Raw genomic sequence first — 23841 nt, 5'->3', positions numbered from 1 at the left:
TGAGTTTAAGGGGTTGAATGAAAAATAATAGCTTCAGGTTTGAGCTATGATGTGGCTCTGTCATGAGGCGCCATTGTATTAACAGATCTACAGAGCTACAGAGTCCCACATAAGGTTTGAACATGACTGACCAAGAAATTATTTTGTTGTCAAGATAAGACCTGCTGAATCTGAGTACTATTGGTCAACACTGTCTTTTTTTCCTTTTTATTTGAATCCTGAGTATTTCTGTTAATTGGATTTGTTAACACTAATTTCTTTAATGATGAGTACAGGTTTAACAGACATTCTCAAGGTCTATTCACATTTCCCTGTTGTTGACATTTTATTATAAAGTGTTGGTTCAACATATTACAGCGGGAAAATGTAATTCCAATATTCCCTGTCGACACTTTCTAAATATCATGGCAGCTTCCTTTTGGAAAACCATAAAGAAGTGTTAAGAAGAATCAGTAAACCTCACTACCTTTGCAGATAAAATGTTAAACTGGCCCAATCACTAACAGACTTGATATTGTAGAAGCTTTCAATCATTTTATTTCTGCAGAACATTTATTTTAAAGGTTGAATATTGATATTCCTCCCCTGAACCAGCAGAGGGAGCTCTCCCTGCTCTGTCCTCTGTATTCAAAGCACTTGCAAGTTTAAACACCTGACAGTGAGCTGTTGAAGACAATCTAAGTCCTCATCTCCTGAGCCTTAGTGCTCCTTCTATCACTACTTGCATTGCCCATATATTTAATCTAACACTCAGTACTGGTAAGACACCAGTGGTACGGAAGGCAGCTCAGGTAATCCCACTGCACAAAGGTGGATCCACTGATAACATGAGCACTTATCATCCAATATCTTGCAAAGATCCTTGAACCTCTAGTTTACAGGTAACTACATGTTATATCCAGGAACAGAAACTGTGTCACAGTGTGTACACTAGGCTACACGGTGCTTATGAAAGGTAATGATTGATTCCCAATATTGGATCTTTATGAAGTAATTGAATACCTTAGTTTTGTACCTTAGATAAACAGACATTCTCAGTAACATTCAGGGAAATTCTCTGCATCAGAAACATGTCTTCATCTTATGAACAGTTATCATTTGTCATGTTTCAGTGATAAGACGTTTTTCAGAGCTGCAGTTTCATTTTTCCTCTAAGGACTCGTGTTTGGTTTCACTTTCCTTTTCCACAGTCCAACCAGCTCAGCTCCACTATATCCAGTCTGAACTGGTCCTTATCTTGTCCTCAACTGCTGCTTCAGTCAGCTGACTGTTTATATGTTGTTCTGTTTGTGTGCTTATTAAAAATATAGATTAGATGCAACTTTACTGTTATTGTGCAGGGTACAAAATCAATGAAATGCAGTTAATATCTAACTAGAAGTGCAAAAATAGAGTATTATTTGCAGATGAGTGCAGGAAAGTAAGCACTACAGCATAAATTATGCTATATCTTCCAATATGTACAGTGATGGACAGTAGAGAGTTACAATATACAAATATTATATACAGCATGTAAATCTTTTAAATATGTAAATACAGATAAGTGGACAGTAATGAATATAGTTATTGATATGACCGCCTATACTATTAATTTAACAGAAAAAATTAAGTATAATACAGTTTGCTATAGCTGTTGGGTCACATGCTCTCCACCTTATTTATCCCTTTTTTTTTTCTTACAGTACTTGAGTACATGTATTCAGTTACATTTCACCGCTGCATGGAAGTGTATAGATGTTCAAATTTCCAAATTACATGGATGTTTTGGTGAGATTAGTATGAACTTTGAACCTACAATTACAGTATAAGACAAGTATAAACTAGTTTAGAAATTAACTGTATTGTTATAAACTAATAAATACATTTTCAAACACATAAGTATTAGTTATTAATGTAGTTGTATCACAAAGTGTAATTTACATGTGCATTTCATGATCTAAATTTGATATAGTATAGTTATATAGTAATAGTAATATCAGCTTGTATAGCCTGAAAACGTAGTAGTAGTGATAGTCACTGCAGTTGTAGGTAATAGTACATGAAGGAAGAGATGGAAAGTAACTAAGTACACTTGCTTAATTATTGTACAACTATAAGGTACTTTTACTCCACTATATTTATTTGACAGCTATAGTTACTTTACAGATTGAGATTTTATGCAAAACTTATCCATTTATAAAATTTTACACATAAAAATATGTATGAGTATGTAAAGTAGTGATTTTTAAATTTTTTTTTAATATGTTGTGTGTTTTGTATGTGACCCCGACTACACACTGCTTTTTGTAAGACGTCAAAAGCCAAAAAGGTTGGAAACCACTGGTTTCATCTTTAACGATGTGTTGTATTTTAAAAGCTTGTTATATTATCCATTGTGTCAAATCTTCATCTGAAAAGTAACTAAAGCTGTCAAATAAATGTAGTGGAGTAGAAAGTAAAATATTTCCCTCTGAAATGTAGTGGAGTGGAAGTATAAAGTAGTATCACATGGAAATACTCAAGTAAAGTACAAGTACCTCTTGTACTTAAATACAGTACTTGAATAAATGTACTTAGTTACTTTGCATCACTGAAATCGGATGGCTGTTAATGGGTTAAAGAACATATTGAGCCACATTTCTCAGTTTGATTTAAGACATTAAAGAGTGATATTCATAATAAAATAAGGTAAAATGTTACTGACCCTTAAAGTTGTAAAATGTTTTATCATCTCAGAAAATGTCCCTCTCCTCTCTGCACAAAATGTTTGCATATATATTATAGGCCTTTATTGTTAGTCATCACACTTCTCGTCTTCTGGTCTATGAAGAAATAAAATCTTGCAGCAGTCTACTGAAGGCATGTTGCCACACACTGACCGTCACACTGATGTCAGGAAAGTGAAACTTACGGAAACAGAAACGGAGTGTGGAGGCATCAGGTATAAGAGCGGCGGTTATGAGGGCTCGTCAGCAGACTCAGACCCAAGATGGGTGTTCGAGGCTTGGTCACTTTCATAGAGAGCCACCCGCAGATCTACCGGGACGTCCGGTTCATGAAGAGCCGGCTGGTGATCGACGGCTCCAACCTGGTCCACTTCTTGTACTTCGACTCAGGTAGGACCACAGAAACAAGTACTTTGGCTGCAGAACTGCACTCAAATATTACAGCTACTATACGTCAGAGGGAAATTTACTTTTAACATTACTCTCATCTGACAGTTTGTACTCATATTCTAAATTTTAAATTCTAATTTAACAAAATTTAAGGCAAAGCATATTTCATAAGTCACTTTATACAATGCATAAAACATTAAAAAGAAAAAAAAAACAGCATAAAATCATTAAAATGCAGATTAAAAATAATAGCAATCACTTTAAAGAAATACAAAAAGTTAAGAACAGACATAAATACAAGATGGGTGAAGATGTTTTGGATCACGCTCCAGGTTTCATAACCGTTTTCATCTGGATGGCGTCGAGCCTGATAGTGATAGAGGAAGCATTAAGGTCTTTGTTTACTTATGTAAAAGTATCAATAAACCACTACAGGCTAAAATACTCTCTAACACAAGTACCTGCGGCGTCCCAATTAAACAGAGGCTTTGTGGGGAAGAGCCCTATTTTCCGGCGCGCTACTAAACAGGTCACATGCACGCGCATGGATATAGTTATTACTGTCAATAGCATGTCACTTCAAACAGAAAAAATGTAGCCAAGCAGGTACCACAAAAAGACAGAAAAAATATACCAGACTTGTATGGAAAGCCAAGCAGGTCAAAAATACGTGATTTTTAACACGTTAACAACGCATTGACGCACAAAAAACGTGTTGTTAACGGTATTGATTTATAGACTATAGGGTGCTATTCATTTGCTCTTCCTCGGGTCTCAGCTGCTCCCAGCAAGTAAGGAGGAATTTAATTCATCAAGTGGACTTCCTCATTCAGTCAAGCATCATTTTGAGGCCACAGCAACTACTCATGATGCACATCGTCTCAGCTGTCAAATATAGAGAAGGCAGCTATCAATATGTAGAAATTATGAAGTTTAAACTCTAATGTTTAAACTTAAAAATCATGTACAATTAATTAACACCTTAAACTTACTTAGCAATTTCAACATGGTGATAGCTGGAAGGTAAACACCTGATAACTGCTTCTATGTTTTATTTTATTATAAATCTACAGCAGCGTCTGGCTGTCACAGAATAAGACATAAACAGACCATTTAAATATATTAATTACTGAAGGAACAAAACCTACATTAAGGAGCAATGAAAACAGCTGTAGTCTGCAGAATATGTTTATATACAAAAAATTGCTTATTTAGTTTGTGACAGTCTGACGTCCTTTTCAGGCTCAGGATGATTTTATAGGAGAGACATGACTGTGCAGCGTCTTATTTTATTTTACGGAGCTGATGTACTTGAAACAGAAAAGAAGCCTCTGGGCTTATGAAGAAAAAAATAAAGTTACAAGTGTTTTTGTGATTGATTTATGATTCAGTCATTTTTATTTCATGAATCAATATGAAAAGCTGCTGTTGGTGCTGTCATTCCTGTTACACTAGTATTTTTTCCTGATGTGTTGTATTACAACAACATCCTGACTGTTTACTGTCCCGTCGGATCATCTGACCAGTAAGTAAACACATTCGATCAAAGGGCGAGGCAAGTTTATTTATATAGCACTATTCAGTCAGAGCCGGAGGAGACAGGATGCGAGGAATAAATTAGTCAAATGAAAAGCACTCCTAGGTTACATAACATGACAACATCGGAACATGCCAACAGCATCAACTGTTGGTCTTACACAAAACCTGCTGCATAGTAAAACACCCTGGAGGCAACGTCACTGTACTTGAACATGGCGATGTAAACATAGTGATTTGGGTGTGCTGCCACACATGGATGACCACAACATGAATAGACACAGCATTGTGTTTATTATTGTGGAGACAAATGTTTGGAAAATTGGAATGTAATGAGTTAATAAACACAACATTGGCATATTTTTACTATTATTATTAATTCAGGAACCTTAATGTACAGAAAATTAAAATCTACAACCTGTGACACAAAAACGGACGATATTTTTGAACTCACACTAAATTTCTTATAGTAGGCTTTCAGGGGAGCTTATGTCCTTTTCAGGAGAGCCCTGTTCCTCTTAGCTTCCCTGTAATTCGAACCCTGAGTAAAAGTCCTGCATTCATAGCTTAGGTGTCAAAATGAACTTAAAAGTATCAAAAGTGGCCAAAATGATCCCATATAACAGCAGAATGGCTCACGTTATATACTACTGGGTTATTAACAGCTGTGGAGGAAGTACTGAGATCAGTACCACAATGACAAACATACTCCATTACAAGTTAAATTCCTATATTACTTTTTTTTTTAAGTACACAGGTGTCAAAATGTAAAAAGTGGCCAAAGCGTTCCCATAAAACATTTTACAAGTAGCAAAACTATAATAACAAAAATACTCCATTACAAGTAAAAGTCCTGCATTTAAAATCTTGTAAAAGTACAGAAGCATTGGCAGCAATATTTACTTAGTGTATCGAAGGTAAAAGTACTCATTATGCAAAGTGGCCCCATTTAGTGTTATGGTGTTATATGTGTTTATTGTTATATTTATCTTATGGGACTATTATCACTGAATCACTGATGTATGCATTTCAGTGTTTTTTTTTAAGGCAAAGCTAATTTGTCAATTTTTTATTGTTGGGAAGTCTAATATATAATAATACATATTTTATAAACTGATCGCTTTATGTATAAAATATTGATCCTCAGAACTGTACTTAGTAAATGTACTTTGTTTCATTCCACCACTGGTTATTAACACCGATGCATCAAAATAAAAGCAGCTTTTTAATGTTGTAGCTAGTTGAGCTGGACCTTGTTGTCTATAAACTGCTGGTAGTTTAATCAATAAACATCCATCATATTTTGAGAACAGTATGGGAAAAGAGGGTGGCTGAAATCTTATATAGGCCTACAATTTTATTTAAAAAAAAAAAAAAAAACAGGACCATCCCCATTATTAATATAAATTGATTATAGTTATTATAATTACATTTATTCTGATTGATATTTTCTTTGGACCCTCTCTTTAATTTAGCACAAAACCGCTATTAGAAACCCATTAGAAATATATTTTCTGGCAAGCATAATAAAATGGTGACTGTTCAGCCACCACTCCCTATTTCTGAAGAAAAAGCTGCTAAATAATCAGTACTTATTGTTATCATAAACTGGGAGCTGGTTCTGTGGCTGCTGAGGACCAAAATAGTTCTTGCCCCACCCTGGATTCCAAAGACTAAGCCCTGCTGGCAACTCTGTGAGGCCATAAACACAACGTTGGTTTGAGGTCAGGTGCTAACAGGCTCACAATCATAATGCTAAGAGGGTGATGTTTAGCAGGTACAATGTTAACCATTGTCACTATATTAATTCAGTTTCTTAGCATGCTAATGTTTGCTAATTAGCAGTAAACACAAAATATATTCAAATTCATCTTGAGTCATCATGAATGTGTGAATCAAATTTCATGGTAATCCATCCAATAGTTGTTGACATTTGACACAAAACTACAAAGGTGAACCAAATGGTGGTGCTATAGCATAAGTCCAGGGATCACTTAAATTGTAGGATTTATTGTCTGGGAACAAAGATTTTCTGTAGGAAATTTCAATTTCATGGCAACCCATCCTAGTGTTGTTGGACCAAAGTGGTGGACTGAAGGACATTAACTTCCCTGGAGCCATGTTGCTAGATTGCTAAAAATCAGTGGTGGAAAGTGACTAAGTACATTTATTCAAGTACAATTTTGAGGTACATGTACTTTACTTGAGTATTTCCATTTGGTGCTACTCTATACTTCCACTCCACTACATTTCAGAGGGAAATATTGTCCTTTCTACTCCACTTCATTTCTTCATTTCTCTTTTAGTTACTTTTCAGATGAAGATTTGACACAATGGATAATATAACAAGCTGTGGTTTGTGGTTTCAGTGGTTTCCAACCTTTTTGTCTTTTGACGTCTTACAAAAAGCAGTGTGTAGTCGGGGTCACATTTCACATGTCTGAGTTGTTAACAGCTCCACCAAATAGTGATTTTTCCCTCTAAACTTCTCACATGCTTTCATTTCAATAAATGTTCAAATGTTCAATATTTCAGCAAAAATCAAAGATTAGAGAAAAAGTCCAAACGCTGAAAACAGATTTGTGTATCAGAACTTTGTTATTTCTTCTTTCCTCTCCCATTAATCATCTCACAACCCCTCAGATTTATCTGCTGACCCTTTGGAGGGGCCCAACCCCTAGGTTGGGAACCAGTGGACCTAATTAACTAACTGTCTATAAAGCACTTTAATTGTAGTAGGATTTTTCATGCAGGACTTTTACTTGTAATGGAGTATTTTTACATTTTACATTACTGAAGTAAAGGATCTGAGTATTTCTTTCACCACTGTACAAAAACGACTGTCCAAGACATAAAGCCACAGATCTGATTTTAAGACTATGAAGCTGATCATGAATCTTTGATCTCAGGTGTTCCAGGTTCCACCCTTACAAACTACGTTATGCTCAAACATGGTGTTTGTTATGGATGGTCCATGATTACCACAGAAGTCCAGTAATAAGGCACCAGTCACATTCAGATCAGGCAGGCTGTTCTTTGCTGCCCCCTGCACTGTGCAACTTACTGTTGAATTCCTTGTCAAACTTGAAATGACTAGACTTTACGTCTCTATTTGAATGTGGTGTTCAAATTGTTCTGTGTGTCCTTTGGTTGATTGGTCAGGTCTGGACCAGAATCATGGCGGGGAGTATGCTGGCTTTGAAGAGCTGATTGAGAAGTTCATCGCAGCCCTCAGAGCCTGTGAGGTGGCACCATATGTGGTGATGGACGGAGGCTCAGACCAAACCGACAAAAAGCTTGAAACTGTGACGAAAAGAGCTGAAGATCGAATCCAGAAAGCCCATCGAGCAGCGGTGGATGGTGGGAAGGAGGGCATCTTGCCACAGCTGGCCAAGCTGGTGTTCATACAGACGCTGGCCCGGCTAGAAGTCCCAGTGGCCCGGTGCTTTGCAGAGGCTGACCAGGAGATAGCCTCACTGGCCAGAGAGTGGCAGTGCCCGGTGCTTTCCAGAGACAGCGACTTCTACATCTTTGACCTCCCGGCGGGGCTGCTGCCCATCTCTCATTTCCAGTGGGAAGGGGTGAAGCAGAGAGGCTTGCAGAGCTACATCCCCTGTAAGGGCTACAACATCTCCAGCTTCTGCACCTTGTTCAACATCCAGCGCCAGCTCCTGCCCACTTTTGCCGCCCTGGCCGGGAATGACTACGTGAAGCTGGAGAAGATGGATTCATCCATCTCCTGGGCTCAATATGCCCCGGCAGGCAGCGCGACGGCAAGCCGCCTGGAGGGATTGCTTCACTGGCTGAAGATCTTCAAGCAGCCTCAGGAGGCCTTGGAGGCAGCACTGCAGCTGATGGAAGGGTTGACCACGAAGAAAAAACTGAAGGTGCAGCAGGGCTTGGCTCTGGGGATGGAAGAGTACATGCTGCCTCCCAGCACCCTGATGAGGTTCTTCATGCATGGGGTGGCACCTCCATTCCCAGAAGAGGAAGAGGTAATAAAATCCTTTACTTTTAAAGTGTTTTTGGACACATTTTCCTTTATTAAGGCCTGGTCATACCAGAAAGTGGCACAGCAAAAATCATCCACTATGTGTGAAATCTGTGGTTCTGTAATGAAGCCGGCACTATTGCCAGGGTTAGTTAATAAACTACTGTAGCTGGCAAACCAACGCAATAGCCAGCCAGACAATACTTAGTCACAACTCCCAGAGCTTCTTTCTATTCTTTGAGCTAGTTTGCTTGCTAACTGTCAGTTGGGAAGTTAGCAACCTAGCTAGATTGGTCACCAATGACTGGTCGAGAAGTTCACACACCTGCTAGCCATTAACTTTGATATCTATATTCATTTTTTGCCTTTTCTCAGTGATTCTTGCCTTAATTGAGAAAAGACAACATTTATAATCAAATTAGAAATTGATTAAATAACTGAATTTCTAAACTAAAATTAATTTGACTGATTTAAGGGGACAATACTTTTATCATCATTGTAGTTCATCAAAATCTTCTGATCATTTCATGTCTACTAATCCACATCCGAAAAAAGTTAGTAACGCTATCTAAAAAAATATTATGATTTGAAACTTGTTTATAACCAGGGCTGTAAGTGAACAAGGACCCAGTATGCTTAGCTAACTTTATAAGGGAATTATGTAAGTAACTTACCTTCACAATCAAACATTTGCAATGTTACTGTAAGAGACAAGTTAGATATTAATACAAATAACAAAGTTAATGGCTAGTTGCTCAGTTGGAAGCAGGTGTTACTGAAATCATTAGTTCCATTGGCTCTAAATTGAAGAAATTTACAATGACAGCTGAGTAATTGATTATCCCAAGTACTAAAATGTTTATTTTCCATTTTCAATTGTATGTAGTACTATCCTCTATATTAAGTACCGTACTAGAGTAAATGTACTCAGTTTTCTCTGTCTTGTCCTCCTGGAGGTGGCTGGTCTTGTCCCAGATTGGACCTGGCTGCCTCTCACACAGTCCCGACTAACAACGGACATCCTGGACGTGCTGCTGTTGAAGAGGATGAGCCTCAGCTTTCCTGTGGACCATGGCAACATGCCCAGTGCTTGCCTGACCTCCAGGCCAATCCGCCAGGTGATGTACGGGCTGCTGCTGGGCAGAGGTACACAGCTTCATGTGGAGGAGCGAGACAGGGACGGCTTGCAGCTGAAATTCAACCCGGTCCATCCAACCTTCAAAGGGGTCGCTAAGCAGTTGAAACTCGACTCACTGGATAAGGTGAAGATTTTAGGGTTTTATCCAAACAGCCACAAGTTTATCATTATATTTATTACAGATGATGTGTTGTAAAACACAACACTTTATGTTAGGCTCACAAGATCAATACAGTTTTCTTTCGGATAAATTAAACTACAAGAGCAGGATCAACTTAACACAACCATTACATTTAACTTCACGCCACCACTGACAGGAATGTATTCTGGACTGTGCTGGACTTGCGTTGACTAGATCAAAATGTGTCAACTAACTGCTTGCATGACTTCTTATTACCAAATGGTACAAATAAATTAAATTAAAAAAAAAAAAGTACTAGGAAACTTAACTGACACATAAATACACCCAGGATAGGAGTATGGATGCACATCCAAACTGAAGTGGGCAGGTGCTGGGCAGAAAGTGAGCAAAAGTCAAAAAACAAAGAAACAGCTCGCACATTGCAGGGCTACAATGTCCACTTAGAATTTATTGCAATTTATTGCACTTGGTGCAATAAATTGCCCTGCAGTGTGCGAGCTGTTTCTTTGTTTTTCGACATGCATACACCCACAAATGAAATAACATACTGTATATTTGGTAAAAACAATATACAAACATAACCATATCCTCTAAAACTTACAGTAGCTCATATAGTCAAACACTAATGCAGTCAAAAATAGCTTATTACAGCCAAAGCTGTATAACGCAGCAAAATGTCATACAGTAAAACTTAGATAATACAGACGAATTTAAGAAATACAGCCCAACTGAACATTAGCTAATACTCCCAAACTTTGCTAATGCAGTCAAACTCAACAAGTACAGTCAAATTTAACTATTACAGCCAAATGTACCTGATATAGAAAATGTAGCTAAAAAAAGCCAAACTTAGATAATTACAGCCAAACTTAACAAATACAGCCAAACTTAATGTTAGCTAATACTGCAAAATGTAGCTATTACAGCCAAACTTAACGATAGCTAATACAGGCAAACCTGTCTAATGCAGCCAAATGTAATACAGCAAAAGTTTGATAATACAGTTAAACTGAATGTTAGCTAATACTACAAAATGTAGCTAATACAGATAGATCATACAGTCAAACACTAAAGCAGTCAAACTTAGATAATTACAACCAAACGTAATGTTAGCAAACTAGCTAATGCAGTCTGATTTAAATATTACAGCCAAACGTAAAAAATAAGGCAAAATGTAGCTAATTGCTAAAACAATCAAAGTTTCTTACCAACACATGACCTTTGAGCAACCAATAGACCCTTTTCACAGCAGACATTTTGACTTGAGAAAGCAGGGAAAGCACTGGTGTAAATAATAACATTAATGATGGCTCCATTACATCGAATGTCCCCATACGCCATAAATATGTCACACAATTTTGTATTTGACAAGTCAAAATGTCTTCCCTGAAATTTATCAACTAATGAAATCCATGAAATACAGCTCAACAATTATATTTATTAATTTTACATACTTAGTATAAATGAATATTGGTAGATTCTCTCTTTAGCCAAAGATTTTGATTAAAAAATGTTAAAAAATCTGTTTAGTCTCAAATGTTAATACTTGATACTATCATGACATAGACATTACATTGTGTATCATGCCTTTTTCAGAGCCGCAATGATTAGTTGATAACGTTCAACTGTACATTAATCGCCAACTATTTTGATAATCCATTTATCATTTTGAGTCATTTTTTAAGAAAATTCTGATTCCAGCCTCTCGATTGTGAATATTTTCTGGTGTCTTTAGTCCTCTATGACAGTAAACTGAATAACTTTGGGTTGTGGACAAAACAAGACATTTGAGGATGTCAACTTGGGCTTTGGGAAACAGTGATTGACATGTTTCTCCATTTTTTATATTTTATGGCCCAAACAATTAAATGATTTATCGAGAAAAATCATCAACAAATTCATCAATAATTGTTAGTTGCAGCCCTACTGTTTTCCCTCGGTTAATGTTTATGTTTTCACCTTTAAATGTCCCTGAGTGAAAATAATAAAGTTACTGTTTCATGACTATATTCCATATTTACCTTTACTCCTCCTTTATGGCGACACCAGGCGGAGCCCTCTCAGCGTCTGCAGGTGTTACTGGGGGCTTTGGGGGTGTCTCAGGCCTCTCTGAGCAGCCTGCCGGCTCACCTGCACCTCCCAGTGGCCGTCACCTGCTACTGGTTTCAGAGAGCTCAACCCACTCCAGACCTGGGACTGCTGAAGGCGCTGGTGCTGAGCATCGGAGATGCACTGAAAAAAGGAACAGGTATTAAAAACACAAACACGTTATGCTTGAGTTTATGATCTGAACAAGTGTCTGTCAGTTTGGATGTCAGATCTCTGACATCTGGTTTATCAAATTACCAGCAGAGTCACCCAAATTTGCAGTTTTCAAGCATGCCAACTACTCATAGAATGGACATCCAGAAAAAAAACACTTTACCTACAAAACCAACAGCATGTGAGCAAAATCAGAATAAAATACAGTCTGGACCTTCACAATTTTCCTGACATTACATATTTTTGGCTAAAGCAACAATTAAAAATAAAAAACAAAACAAAATTTTCTCAACCGAAATGTCCACTCTCTAGCTCTTCCAGAGTGTCTGTCTCTTCATTCACATTTCCCAAACATTTTGGACATTACTTATTTTCTGTTCTGAACATGAATGTGACTGAAGTGTGTGTAATCTGTGTGTGTGTTGCAGCTGTGCAGAATTATCACTCTAACCTCAAGCCGCATGTCAATGTGGCTCATGCCTTCAACCAATGGCAGTCCTGCCTGAAAGACAGCATCCACCTGAACCAGCTGCTGGGCTGGCCGTTACCTGAACCATGCATGGCACGGTGAGTCTTGTAGTTTGTAACTTGCTGTACAGAATAAATGTGAACACTGAAGGCAGCCAAAGCATTAGTGCAGAAAGATGACAGAGCGAAAAAGCTTTGCAGAGCTGCAAAATTGGTAAAAATTCTCTCTGATCAAGCCTGAATTGGTGGCATGGTGGCTGAAAATTCATGAAAATAGAATTTAACAATTTGTAAAGCCAACCATTCTCAAATACATTATTTGAATAGGCACAGTGCCTCTGTTTCCAACTATTTTCGTTGTGCTCAAGTAAATTTCTGCTTCATAATAAGAAAATAAAACATGGACTCACATGAGAGTCTCCTTGACATATCCTGGTGATGTCCCTGATTCCAACCTGGCCGATGATGCTAAATCTCCATCTTATCTTTCTGATGTTCTCCAGGTTGTATGAGGGGACGCTGGTCCACCAGCTGGTCCACACCATGAGGTCAGGAAGAAAACTGAGGAACTTTCTGAAGAATGATCGCTCCAGTGCAAAGCTGTACCGAACCATGCTGTCCGTCATCCACCAGTTTAAGGCTCAGGTAGTAACCTCACAGACCCAGAAGAAACCAACGTCTCCACGGCAGCGGCTGCCTCTGGATGACCTGACCACCAACCTGCAGCAGCTGTTCATCATGTACGACGACGAGGAAACTGAGAATGAAGTAATCAGCGCGGTCAGAGCAGCGCAGGATCTACAGTTCGTTGATAAGGTGTCGGTGAAGACTCGTCACAAAGCTAAGGAGCGAAACAACAGCTGCAAAAACCCAGAATTGGCCCGCAAAACGGAGTGCCGAGGCTGGGACATCCTCTGATGCGAACCAACGTCCACCAAGTCCAACTAAAGTGCTCAAAATCCAGTTCCATTGCATGTGCACCTCACTTCACTCCCAGTTTAGAAGCATACAGGAAAAAATCTATAAATTCTGAAAGAAGTACATCATGTAGGTGAACATACTCCATTTTAAAAGCCCTGTTTCTGCTGGTTTTCGGTTTTGGAATGAAACTAAGTACATTAACTGCGGTACTGTACTGAAGTATGGTTTTCAGATACTCGTGTTTCCGTTTTCTGCTACTTTATACTTCTACTCTGCTACAATCCAGACAAAACTATTGCACTTTTTATTGCACCAGATTCATCGACAGCTGTAGTTACTTTGTAGATGAAGATTTAACATAAAAAACTGCAAATGATAAGCTTATAAAATAAGCTTATCATAAGATGGATTTCTTAAAGGTTAACTACCAAACAGTATATAAAGTAAAATGAGCTTCACCTCACAACTTTAACAATGAAAACCTGCTAATCCAGTAACAGTATGATGCTAACAAGGGCTATTTTTCTGCAAAACGATTATTTTTTACTCGTAATACATGCAGTGCATTTTGCCGATGATACTTTTATATTTTTACTTAAGTTAATTGCAGAACTTGTACTTGTTACAGAGTATTTTTACACTGATGTATTGATATTTTTATTGTAAGGAAAGGATTTGAGTACAGTTGTTGAGAGAAACAGTGAAACCCTTTTTGTCCAAATTCAAACGTTAGAGTGTACGTCAAGATTTTAGATGTTTTGATGAAGTCGTAAAAGAAACGTAAAAAAAAAAAGTTGTATGTTTGATCCCCATGGCAACCTTTTAGCAAAACACTGAGCCTTTATGTGACTCATTCAGGACAAAAACATCGACTCAATAAGTGAATTTGGATGCAAAAGTTTGATTTAATTCTGGTCCTCTGCTGGTTTTGATCTGATGACGAATCATTTTATTTTCTCTCCGCTGTCGGTTGATGTTTAAAGCTACTGAGCACTTTTGTACTTTTAGAAAATATTTAAAAAAAAAAACAAAACAAAACATTGAAATGTTTGTAAAATTAAATGTGGTTAGATATGGTTCAAAGCTCAAAAAAATTATTTTAAGGTTGAGATTGAGCTTTTTAAATGATTTTTTGTTCACTTTTCCACTGATCAGGGATAAAAAAGCATTAATAAGTTAATTGTGAAGATATAAATATTACAGCAAGGAGGAAATTTGTAAGATTTTCAATATTTATGTTTTTAACTGTAATTAATAAGATATGAAGGGATACTGATAAGGAATTATTTAATGTCTTGTTTTGTGTTGGAAAATGTTATTTTTAATGTTTCACGTGTGAATAAACACTCAGCCACTCAAGCTGCCTCTGTAAGTATGTATCCATGCACAGTAAAAAAGATGAATAAAAACAAAGTGAACTTCTTTAAAAGGTTTATAAAATTTTTAATATACATTTTATTCTCACCCACACACACTCACATACACGCACATCATAAATAAAACAGGAAATAAAGAGATAGTGAGTCAGTAGTGTGACTGGTGTTCGGTCTTTACAGCGTCACACTGAGCAGCAGCAGCATCTTTAAAAAACGTGTGATTTTTATTTTTCAGACGTCAAACTGACAAACTACTGCTGAGAGTAAAAACAGCCGCTGTGGTGGAGAGAGGAACTTCTCTGCTTAACAAACAGTATTTCACAAAGCTCTGCAATGTCACGTGTTAGAACAGAGAAGCTAAAATGATTACATTATTATTACTATTATTATAAAAAAGGGAACATTGTTTCTTAAAAATGTTTATTGTCTCTTATGTGTTACCGGTGAACCTTTGAAGTTTTTGGTTGTTCAAGGAAAACAACAAAGCAAATCCAGCAGTTATGGAGCAACATTATCATTCATGTGGAGTCTTGTTTCTGTCCAGCTGGTGAATGTAAGTCCAATATTCACTCTCTTTTAGCTTCTGTTTCTGCTCTCTACCAACTCCTGAGGGAAATATCTGGCTCTTTAGCTGCTAAATGCTCCACTATGTTCACCAGTTAGTCTACAGCTAACTGTGTCTGTTGGCTGTTTGGTGCTGAGCAGGTAGTGTACAGCGGCTTTTTTTTGGAGCTTTTTCTCTGAAAACAGCTGCCAGCTGCGGCAAAAAAACGACGCTATGAGACGCTGAGAGTGAACCAAGACAGTAAAGTTGCAGCCGGACAGATAAACAATGAGCCGAAACTCACTATAAAGCTCCGTAAAGCCGAGAGGAGCTGCAGAGTCTCTGATAATTCTCTGTAGGTTCATCACTACGAGCCACAACCAACACATTACACACTGACATTTTTATAGCTGCTTTAAGAATAGGGTTGCTAATGATTATTTTCATTATCGATCAATCTGCCAATTATGATCTTGATTAATGTTATTCACTTGGTCTATAAAATGCCAGAAAATATTTAATACTGTTTATTTCACTTTCCTAATGTCGTAAAATGTCTTGTTTTGTCCGACCAGCACTCCAAAACAAAAAAAATTCAGTATTTCAATGACATAAAACAAAGAAAAGTAGCAAATCTTCAAAAGTGAGAAGCTGGAACCAGAATATTTTTGGCATTTTTGCTTGAAAATTTACAATCAATAAAAAAAAAACAGATACCAATTTATTTTCTGTCAATCAAATAATGGATTCATTAACTACTTTAGACTCGATGTGGGTAACAAAAGTCTAAATTCTGTAGGTAAGAGCTGCTTTGTGAGACACTTTCCAAACCTCTCAGCAGTAAAATGACCGACACACTCTTACAGCCAATCAGCAACCAGAGAAAAAGACCCGCGACCAGTCACTTTTGGCCCCCGACACACAGCAGATACAGAAAGCACAATTTATATAACAAAGCGCATATGAATGTCGTTAAGACCAGAGACAAACTTTCACTTAATTTACAGCGTCAAATGTACAAAGTTCACGCACAGAGAAAGTTCAGTCAGACCACAGAAACCAGCAGAACATCTGGATCAACGACCGAGGACAGGAATGCACGTCGAACTGGTTTCTGGATGGTCATGAAGTCATGAACTGAGGATTTTCAATCACATGTGGCTGTCGGGAGTGGAAAAGAGACCTCAAAACCAGGTGAGAGAGCAACACATCCTCGCAATTAAACGACCACATAGGTCGAATCCAGAACGACCCACAGGAGCGTCATACGCCGCCATCCAAAACTGTTGCACATCACAGTTTAAAAAAATTATGACGTTTTATGACGTGGCAACGCTGTGGTTAAGGTCTGGTTAGGTTGAGGCACAAAAACCACTTGGTTAGGTTTAGGGAAGGATTAGAGATTGGGTTAAAATGATCACTTAAAATGTGGTTTCTACTTCCTCTCAGTTACGCAACCTTCATCGTCATGGCAACAGTAAACAACACGACAATCGTTGTTACGGTTTTTTTTAAAAAGTGTTTGTTTGCTTTTTTCCATCTTGCCATCTAACTCTGTAGCCATCCACCCAACCCGCCGCCACCTAATAAGGCACGTTGTCACCTTATGTTGATGTCATCTGACCTGCGTCTCTTCTCCGGGTCATAATCACTACGGCCGCTAGATGGCGTAAACGTAACTATAGGTCGTTTTTTTTCTTTAATACTGTCGTTGTTCTTGTGAGGACGGGCTGGAGAGAGTGAACGCGCAGGACACCACGGAGGTCATGTGATCTGTAGTGTAAAACAGGGAGAAATTCTGTCGTTTTTTTTTTTTTTTTTACAGCGGACAGAGTTTCATGTTTGTAGTTTTGACCATCACTCCTGTTAACATGATGAAAAGCATTTATTTTACTCAACAACTTCATAGCTAAAATCTTGGGCAACATCTCTACATTAAAGTCCAGGAGTCAGATGTATAAACCAGGTGCAAAAACTAAACTTGTATTTATAAAAGAAGAACGTCCTGTAAGACGAGAGTGGAGGCACCTCACACAGACTTCAGACCAGCATGCACATTGTTCTAAATCAATGAGGGTCATGTGATGAGGTGCATGAGGTGACTTTCTAAAGACGAAAGCATTGGGCCTCATTCAGAAACACTCGTACGAACCTCTTAAATTTAACTTGAAGATCAGCGGTGTGAAATTCTTCTTTTCACTCTTTGGGAACATTTTTGTGAATAAAACTCTCCCACAAACAAACAGGTCACCTTATATGGACATTTTAGGGGCGTTGATGATTCTAATGATGAAACCTCAGGAACGTTCAGCTCCTCATGAACAGGTGACGTTCATCAGGCTGAAACCTGAGATTTACTACAAGTTTCGGGCAGTTAAGAGAGTTTGTTGAATCTGACTTGGAGCAGAAGAAGTAAGAGATTTAGGATAAAAATACAAAAATGTTCTTGCATCAGGCCCATTGTTCTGGCTTTGTGTTTTATGCATCTGGCCCATCAGACCGTTTATGAAGTTTATGATCTGGTCCAGACGAGCAGAGACAGCAGCAGTAAGACGATCAGACAGGTTGGAAACAAACTCTGTGTTTTTTTTAGCTAAGCTGCAGTTTAAGATGATATTTTTTGATATTTTGTTTTAATTTAATAGTGATAATAGGAAAAATATACAGTAGGAAACGCAGGGACAGAAAGAATTGGATAAAATAGCAACAAAACTCCTCAGCTGGAACCAACCTGGTACATTATAATCATGTCATATGTCTGAACCACTCAGATCCCCGAGGCACCATCAGCTGAACAATCACAAAGACTCCTTTGCATGCTAAAAACAAATAATAAAAAGGAAGAAGTGCCTGAAACTCACTGAAAGCACAGGAAGATCATCCCCTTTTAACTGTACAACCTACCAGCACCTCTAAAGTCGACTGATTAATTAACACATACGTGTTAGTGAGCTTTAGAGATGCTGGTTGGTGGATTTCGTTACCTTTAGCAGAAAGCGAGAGGAATCAATCTGAACATCAAACACTCAGGACAAAAAGGGAAAAATGTTGAACTTTCCCTTTAAATTAAATTAAATTAAAAAAATGTTAAGTTTTATTTTTGTGGCAATGAAAAGTGAAATTCGACTGTAATATGTGGTTTATTGAACTCTTTCCTCAGCTGTTAAGTGATACGGTTGCTGATTTCCTTAATCACCATGAAACAGCTGCGGCTCAGCTAGTCACATGATAAGTGACGCAGTAGCAGCCTCGTGATCTAAAACACTTATTTAGAGGTTGAACCGGCAGCAAATACACCAAAAAGTCATCACATAGACTGTAGCAGGACATCTGGATCTTCCTGATTACAACAAAACCACAAGAAAAGGAGTTGAAGAGGTTAACTGAGGAATGTTTCCACCCTGATCGTCAGACGGCTTTCATTTCTTCCATGAACTCAATTATTAGTGTATTTTATTGCACTTATAATATTCAATATTGAATCTGTTTATTGTTTAACTTGAGCTTGTGAAGCCCATTTGGTCTTTTTGTGTGATATTAAGCTTCACTCATAACGCTGACTTTATGATTGTTCTTTTAAATCTCAGACCAGAACTCACAGGAATGATGGAAAAACTACAAACAGAACAACCAGGTTGTTAAAAAAAAACAAACAAACTGAAGTTTCCTTTAATATTTCTGCAATTATTTGCTCATTCAGAAGAAAATCTCACTATGGGTCATTATTAAAGCTTAGTACTGACATGTTACAAATCAAAACCTGGAAAAAGGAAAAAAAAGTACCTGAACTCTGCTGTTCTTTTATTTATTTTTGCGATACATAAATAAAACATGTATAATATATAAATAACGTTTGAACCAAAAACAACATCAGGTATTTTTTTTCCTCTTTCCTTCACTTGTGATGTGCCATTTTGGGAAAAATATAAAACAAAAACCTCCAAAAAAATCCCCAACAAATTAAACCTCCAACGATGTAAAAAAGCAAAAATTGACTACATTTCCCAGAAAGCACCATGTCTTCTCTTCTATATTGGTTCAAGGGGGAGAAGTGGAAGTAAATCCTGAATCAAATGAGAGATAAATCAAACAAAAAATAAAAGTAATATTTCGGTTGATACTTTTTCAAATAATTTAAAGCGCTGAAACGGATTAAACGTCTGTAAAGGGCTTTTATTCCACCGAAGTGGATGGAATTAAAGATGATGGATGACTCGTCTAAGGCACAGAATGAGAAAAGCATTTAGGATCTGCGTTTGTACCCTGAAGCGACCGTGTCGGCACTGGCGTGTTAACGTTGGAGGTTTTTTTTTTTTTTTTTGAGGCCTAATTCCACATTTATAGCATCCGGATGTTGCTAACGTTTGTCTCCGGCCGCTTTCACTGTCTGACCAGCAAACAGCAGCCAGAGGAGTTTAAACAGCACAGCCCACGTTTTGTTTTTTTAAATGTGAGAGGCGGCGAGTGTGAAGGAGCTTAAATATGACAGAAAGAACGTCTGTCGTCAGCTGTAACGACTGAAAACTCTTATTTTTAATTTAGAAACCAGTGTGCGTAGGAACAAGCACGAAAAATAAAATATGGATCACAGAGAAAAGCCTGAATGGTTGCAGGTGTAACGGCACATTTATTCCTCACAAACTGTTCAGTATGGCAGTGTTTGTTTCACAACCTCGTCTCTCAGATTCTCGCTTCAGTCTCGTTTGTTCATTTGAGGGATTTTTTTAAAGGACTGAAAAAATAAATTTTGTGCTTTTCTTTTGAATCCCTTTGTTCATTATAGTTAAGAATCATCTGATCCGGTCGTTCTCTCCATTATTCAATCCTAAAAAATGAATTTTGTTCAAACAAGTGAGAAAATCTGCAGGCACAATGAGAATTTCAATATATCAAGATAACATTTTAACTTTACGTTCCCCCCATTTAGCTTTTACAAACAGTTCATACATGTTTATAACAAACTATAATATAGTTATAGGCAGATTTCAGTGTTTCTTAATGTATTAGTCAACAACTCTAACTGCTGTATAAACAGATAATGAACAAACACTGCAGTAAAACACAGCTTAATAATATAAAATATGTCTTCATAGAAGAAGTTATAATTGCTGACAAATACTGAACATTAATAAACACTTAAACATGTCCTTATATCTGCTTAGAACTACATTATAGTGTTTTAAACCATTTAGTACATAATGATTATTTAATTAGCCGCTTTGTCTAAAAAACGTCAGAAAACTGCTCTTTGTAATGTCTCAGAGTCCCTGATGGCATCTTCAAATGTCTTGTATTGATCAACATTATCATATATCACCACATTTCAGAAGCTGAAATCAGCCAAAATACGCAAATTTTCCATAAAAAATGACTAAAATGATGATCAAATTATTACCAATTCATTTTGTGTTGATCGACTAACTGCTAATAATTGCTCAACAGGGGGACTTAAAGTAAAATATTGCAGAAATAAACTTGTTTCAGGAAATACGTGTAGAAATATGTGTGTCTGAAACAAGACAGAAAAAGATGAGTCCCTGTTCAAGAATGAGGAAAAAGGAAATATTCTCACTGCACCGACAGATTATTCCTTTTTGTTTTTAGACTCTAAACCTGCAGTAACTGTCTTTTTTTTGGCCACTTGGAGGCAGCAGAAACAAGATGTATCATCACTTTTCAAGTTAATATGTTGAACTTGTTAGCAAACAGTTGTTTATTTCCACATCCAGCAGTTTACGGAGCAACATTATCATTCATGTGGAGTCGTGTTTCTGTCCAGCTGGTGAATGTAAGTCCAATATTCACTCTCTTTTAGCTCTGTTTTTACTCTCTACCAACTCCTGAGGGAAATATCTGGCTCTTTAGCTGCTAAATGCTCCACTATGTTCACCAGCTAGTCTACAGCTAACTGTGAGCAGGTAGTGTTCAGTGGTGACGCTATGAGACGCTGAGAGTGAAGCAGAACAGTAAAGTTGCAGCCGGACTGATAAACAATGAGCTGAAACTCACTATAAAGCTCCGTAAAGCTGCGTTGGGTGTATTTATATTTCCATCTACACTATGTCACCGTTTCTATCTTAATTCTTTTTGTTTAAGAAATGTGCAGATTTTTTTTTTACACTTTTAATTCTTGTTGTTAATATTTACTTGCTGTCCTTTGCTTTTGTGTGAACTGCTATATATGGAGGATATTTTTGGTCGTAATTAAAATTAAAAGTCCAAATAGAAAATTAAAAGAGATAAAATTATAAAGATTATTTTACTAGACTACTAGGAATAATCAGGCCGTAATTAAACTTAAGAAGAAAAAGGAAATTGCTAATTTAAAATGTAAAATGATCTTTTGAAAATGCAAAAGTTTAAATGGAAAAACGCTCAAACTGAAAGATGAAATTGAAAATGGAAATAAGAAGCAGGAAACATCAAATATGAAACTCAAAACCAGAAATGGAAAAAAGTAAAAAGGCGCCTCCAGCCTCCTCATTTACATACAAGTTGAAAAGCCAAATGAATAGAAAAGATGAAATTTAAAATGCTAAATGCTGAAGTGCAAATGCAAAAAAAAGAAAAAAAAAAAGTTTTTCTATTTAGGCTTTTAATTTCCATTTTAGCTTTTCCATTTCCTGTTTTGAGTTTCATATTTGATGTTTCTCGTTTATTTCCATTTTCATCTTTACAATTTAAGCGTTTCCATTTAAGCTTTTGCATTTTAAATTTCACTTTTTTCATTGTCACTTTACATTTTCAAATTATCATTTTACATTTTAAATTTGCTTTTTAAGTTTAATTATGGCCTGATTATTCCTAGTAGTGTAGTAAAATAATCTTTATAATTTTTTTTAATCTCTTTTCATTTTCTATATGGACTTTTAATTTTAATTACGACCAAAAACATCCTCCATAGCTGACATGGTGCTCTGCCTTTAAATGCTTTAATTTTAAAAACACACTTAAGTATGATCCTAGGAATGTTTTACAGGACAAACTGTGAATTTTTCTTGTACCGTTACACCTCGACCAGAAACTTTAAACCACCTACAGAGGAATTAAAACGTCCGGCCTGAATAGTGGTCAACACCTTCTAAATGATGAAGATTAAAAACAGAAGAATGAAGAGAACAAAAAATTGCACACGTCTCTAGCCTTGATTCTTCAGAAGATTATCTCAGAGTACATCTTACATGACGGGGGGGGGGGGGGGGCGAACTGGAGCCGGCTGGCGGCAGGAAGTTGTGGTCGATCCGTGGCGGTTTGCCCAAAAGCTACAGTCAGAAATCTACAACGAGGCCGGCACGGAGGGAGCACGAGCTAAAAATCGATGCTGCAGGCTTCAGTAGTGAAACCCTCTACGGTGAGTACAGGGTCAGATCTCCCAGCAGCCATCTTGTCCTCCCAGTTTAATCAAAGTCCAGACCCCCCCCCACGGGCCGGGAGCTTCCTCTGGTCCCAGACCAGAGTTTCTCCCTCTGGGGAGGGCCTCAGAGGAAGTCCTTACAGTCTCAATTAGTCAGTGCCATCAGATGTAAGATCCAAAAGCCCATCCAACTCCCACCACCTTCATCCTCCTCTTCTTCATCCAAACCTCAGAGTCCTTCAGGCCGAGCAGCGGGGGGGGGGCATCATACCTCGTGGAAGCAATCAGAGGGCGGGCTCCTCTCGACTCCCCTCCACCTCTCCACCTTCTTGATGGCCTCCGACACCACGCACACGGAGGAGGTGAGCGCCACCAGGAACAGCAGGTCTGGAGGAAGATCACAGCGTTCAGTTAACACGCGTCACTGTTTTATACTGACAGGAAGTCGCACAACAGGACGTTAATCAAACCTAAATGAATAAACTTTACAACGAGACAGCTATCTGCAGTTTATTTCTATTTTTTTAATGCAGCTCCTCCAGTTTCATCTCGGTACCATAATGTCCTTTAAAACTTCACACAACTAAAGCGGCAACTAACAAATATTTTCATTATCGATTAATCTGTTGATTGCTTTTCTTGTTTGCAAAATGTCAGAAAGTAGTAAACAAACTTCAGTTAGTTCTCAGAGCTCAGTGTGACGTGTTCAATTTAAAACAATTAGACCAGATATTCAATTTAAAGTCACATATGACAAAGAAAAACAATAAATTGTCACATTTGAGAAAAAGGAACCATCATTTTTTGGCATTTTTTCTTGAAAAAAAAGTCTGAAACGATTAATTGATTATCAAAATAGTTGCTGATTCATTTTCTTTCGATCGACTAATTGATTAACCGACTGATCGTTGCAACTCCACATATGAGCTGTTCAGAGATGGTTCGGAGGTTTTTTGGTGAAATATTCCTCTCAGACTGCTGCTCTTACCCAGGATGCTGAGGCTCTCCGTCTGG

The 23841-nt window shown here is 37.5% G+C and overlaps 2 protein-coding genes across 7 annotated transcripts in view; one reads left to right on the top strand and one right to left on the bottom strand.

Annotated features, from left to right (window-relative positions):
* atp2c1 (ATPase secretory pathway Ca2+ transporting 1) overlaps positions 1-23841 on the bottom strand; it is a 323636-nt gene that overhangs the window by 252258 nt on the left and 47537 nt on the right. For 4 of the 6 annotated variants that reach the window (XM_067600368.1, XM_067600371.1, XM_067600370.1 and 1 more), the window contains exons 26-27: positions 23816-23841; positions 19908-23214 (exon numbers count right to left, since the gene is read on the bottom strand). The exon at positions 23816-23841 is cut by the window's right edge and continues 116 nt beyond it. In XM_067600368.1, coding sequence (XP_067456469.1) covers positions 23093-23214; positions 23816-23841 — 148 coding nt within the window. In that variant the 3' untranslated portion in view covers positions 19908-23092. Of the gene's footprint in view, positions 1-19907; positions 23215-23815 lie in introns of those variants that run through there. The other 2 variants (XR_010930281.1, XR_010930282.1) reach the window with 2 other exon arrangements.
* On the top strand, positions 2861-14403 carry aste1a (asteroid homolog 1a). The gene is made up of 6 exons (XM_067600377.1): positions 2861-3095; positions 7794-8626; positions 9579-9884; positions 11952-12150; positions 12593-12731; positions 13136-14403. Exons 1-6 carry the CDS (start codon positions 2969-2971, stop codon positions 13548-13550), a joined length of 2019 nt encoding a protein of 672 aa, XP_067456478.1. The 5' UTR covers positions 2861-2968; the 3' UTR covers positions 13551-14403.

This window comes from Thunnus thynnus, chromosome 10, assembly GCF_963924715.1.
Source record: "Thunnus thynnus chromosome 10, fThuThy2.1, whole genome shotgun sequence".
Classification (NCBI taxonomy): Eukaryota; Metazoa; Chordata; class Actinopteri; order Scombriformes; family Scombridae; genus Thunnus; species Thunnus thynnus.
The sequence above is the reverse complement of the archived record's forward strand: the minus strand, read 5'-3'. Positions and strand labels throughout refer to the sequence as shown.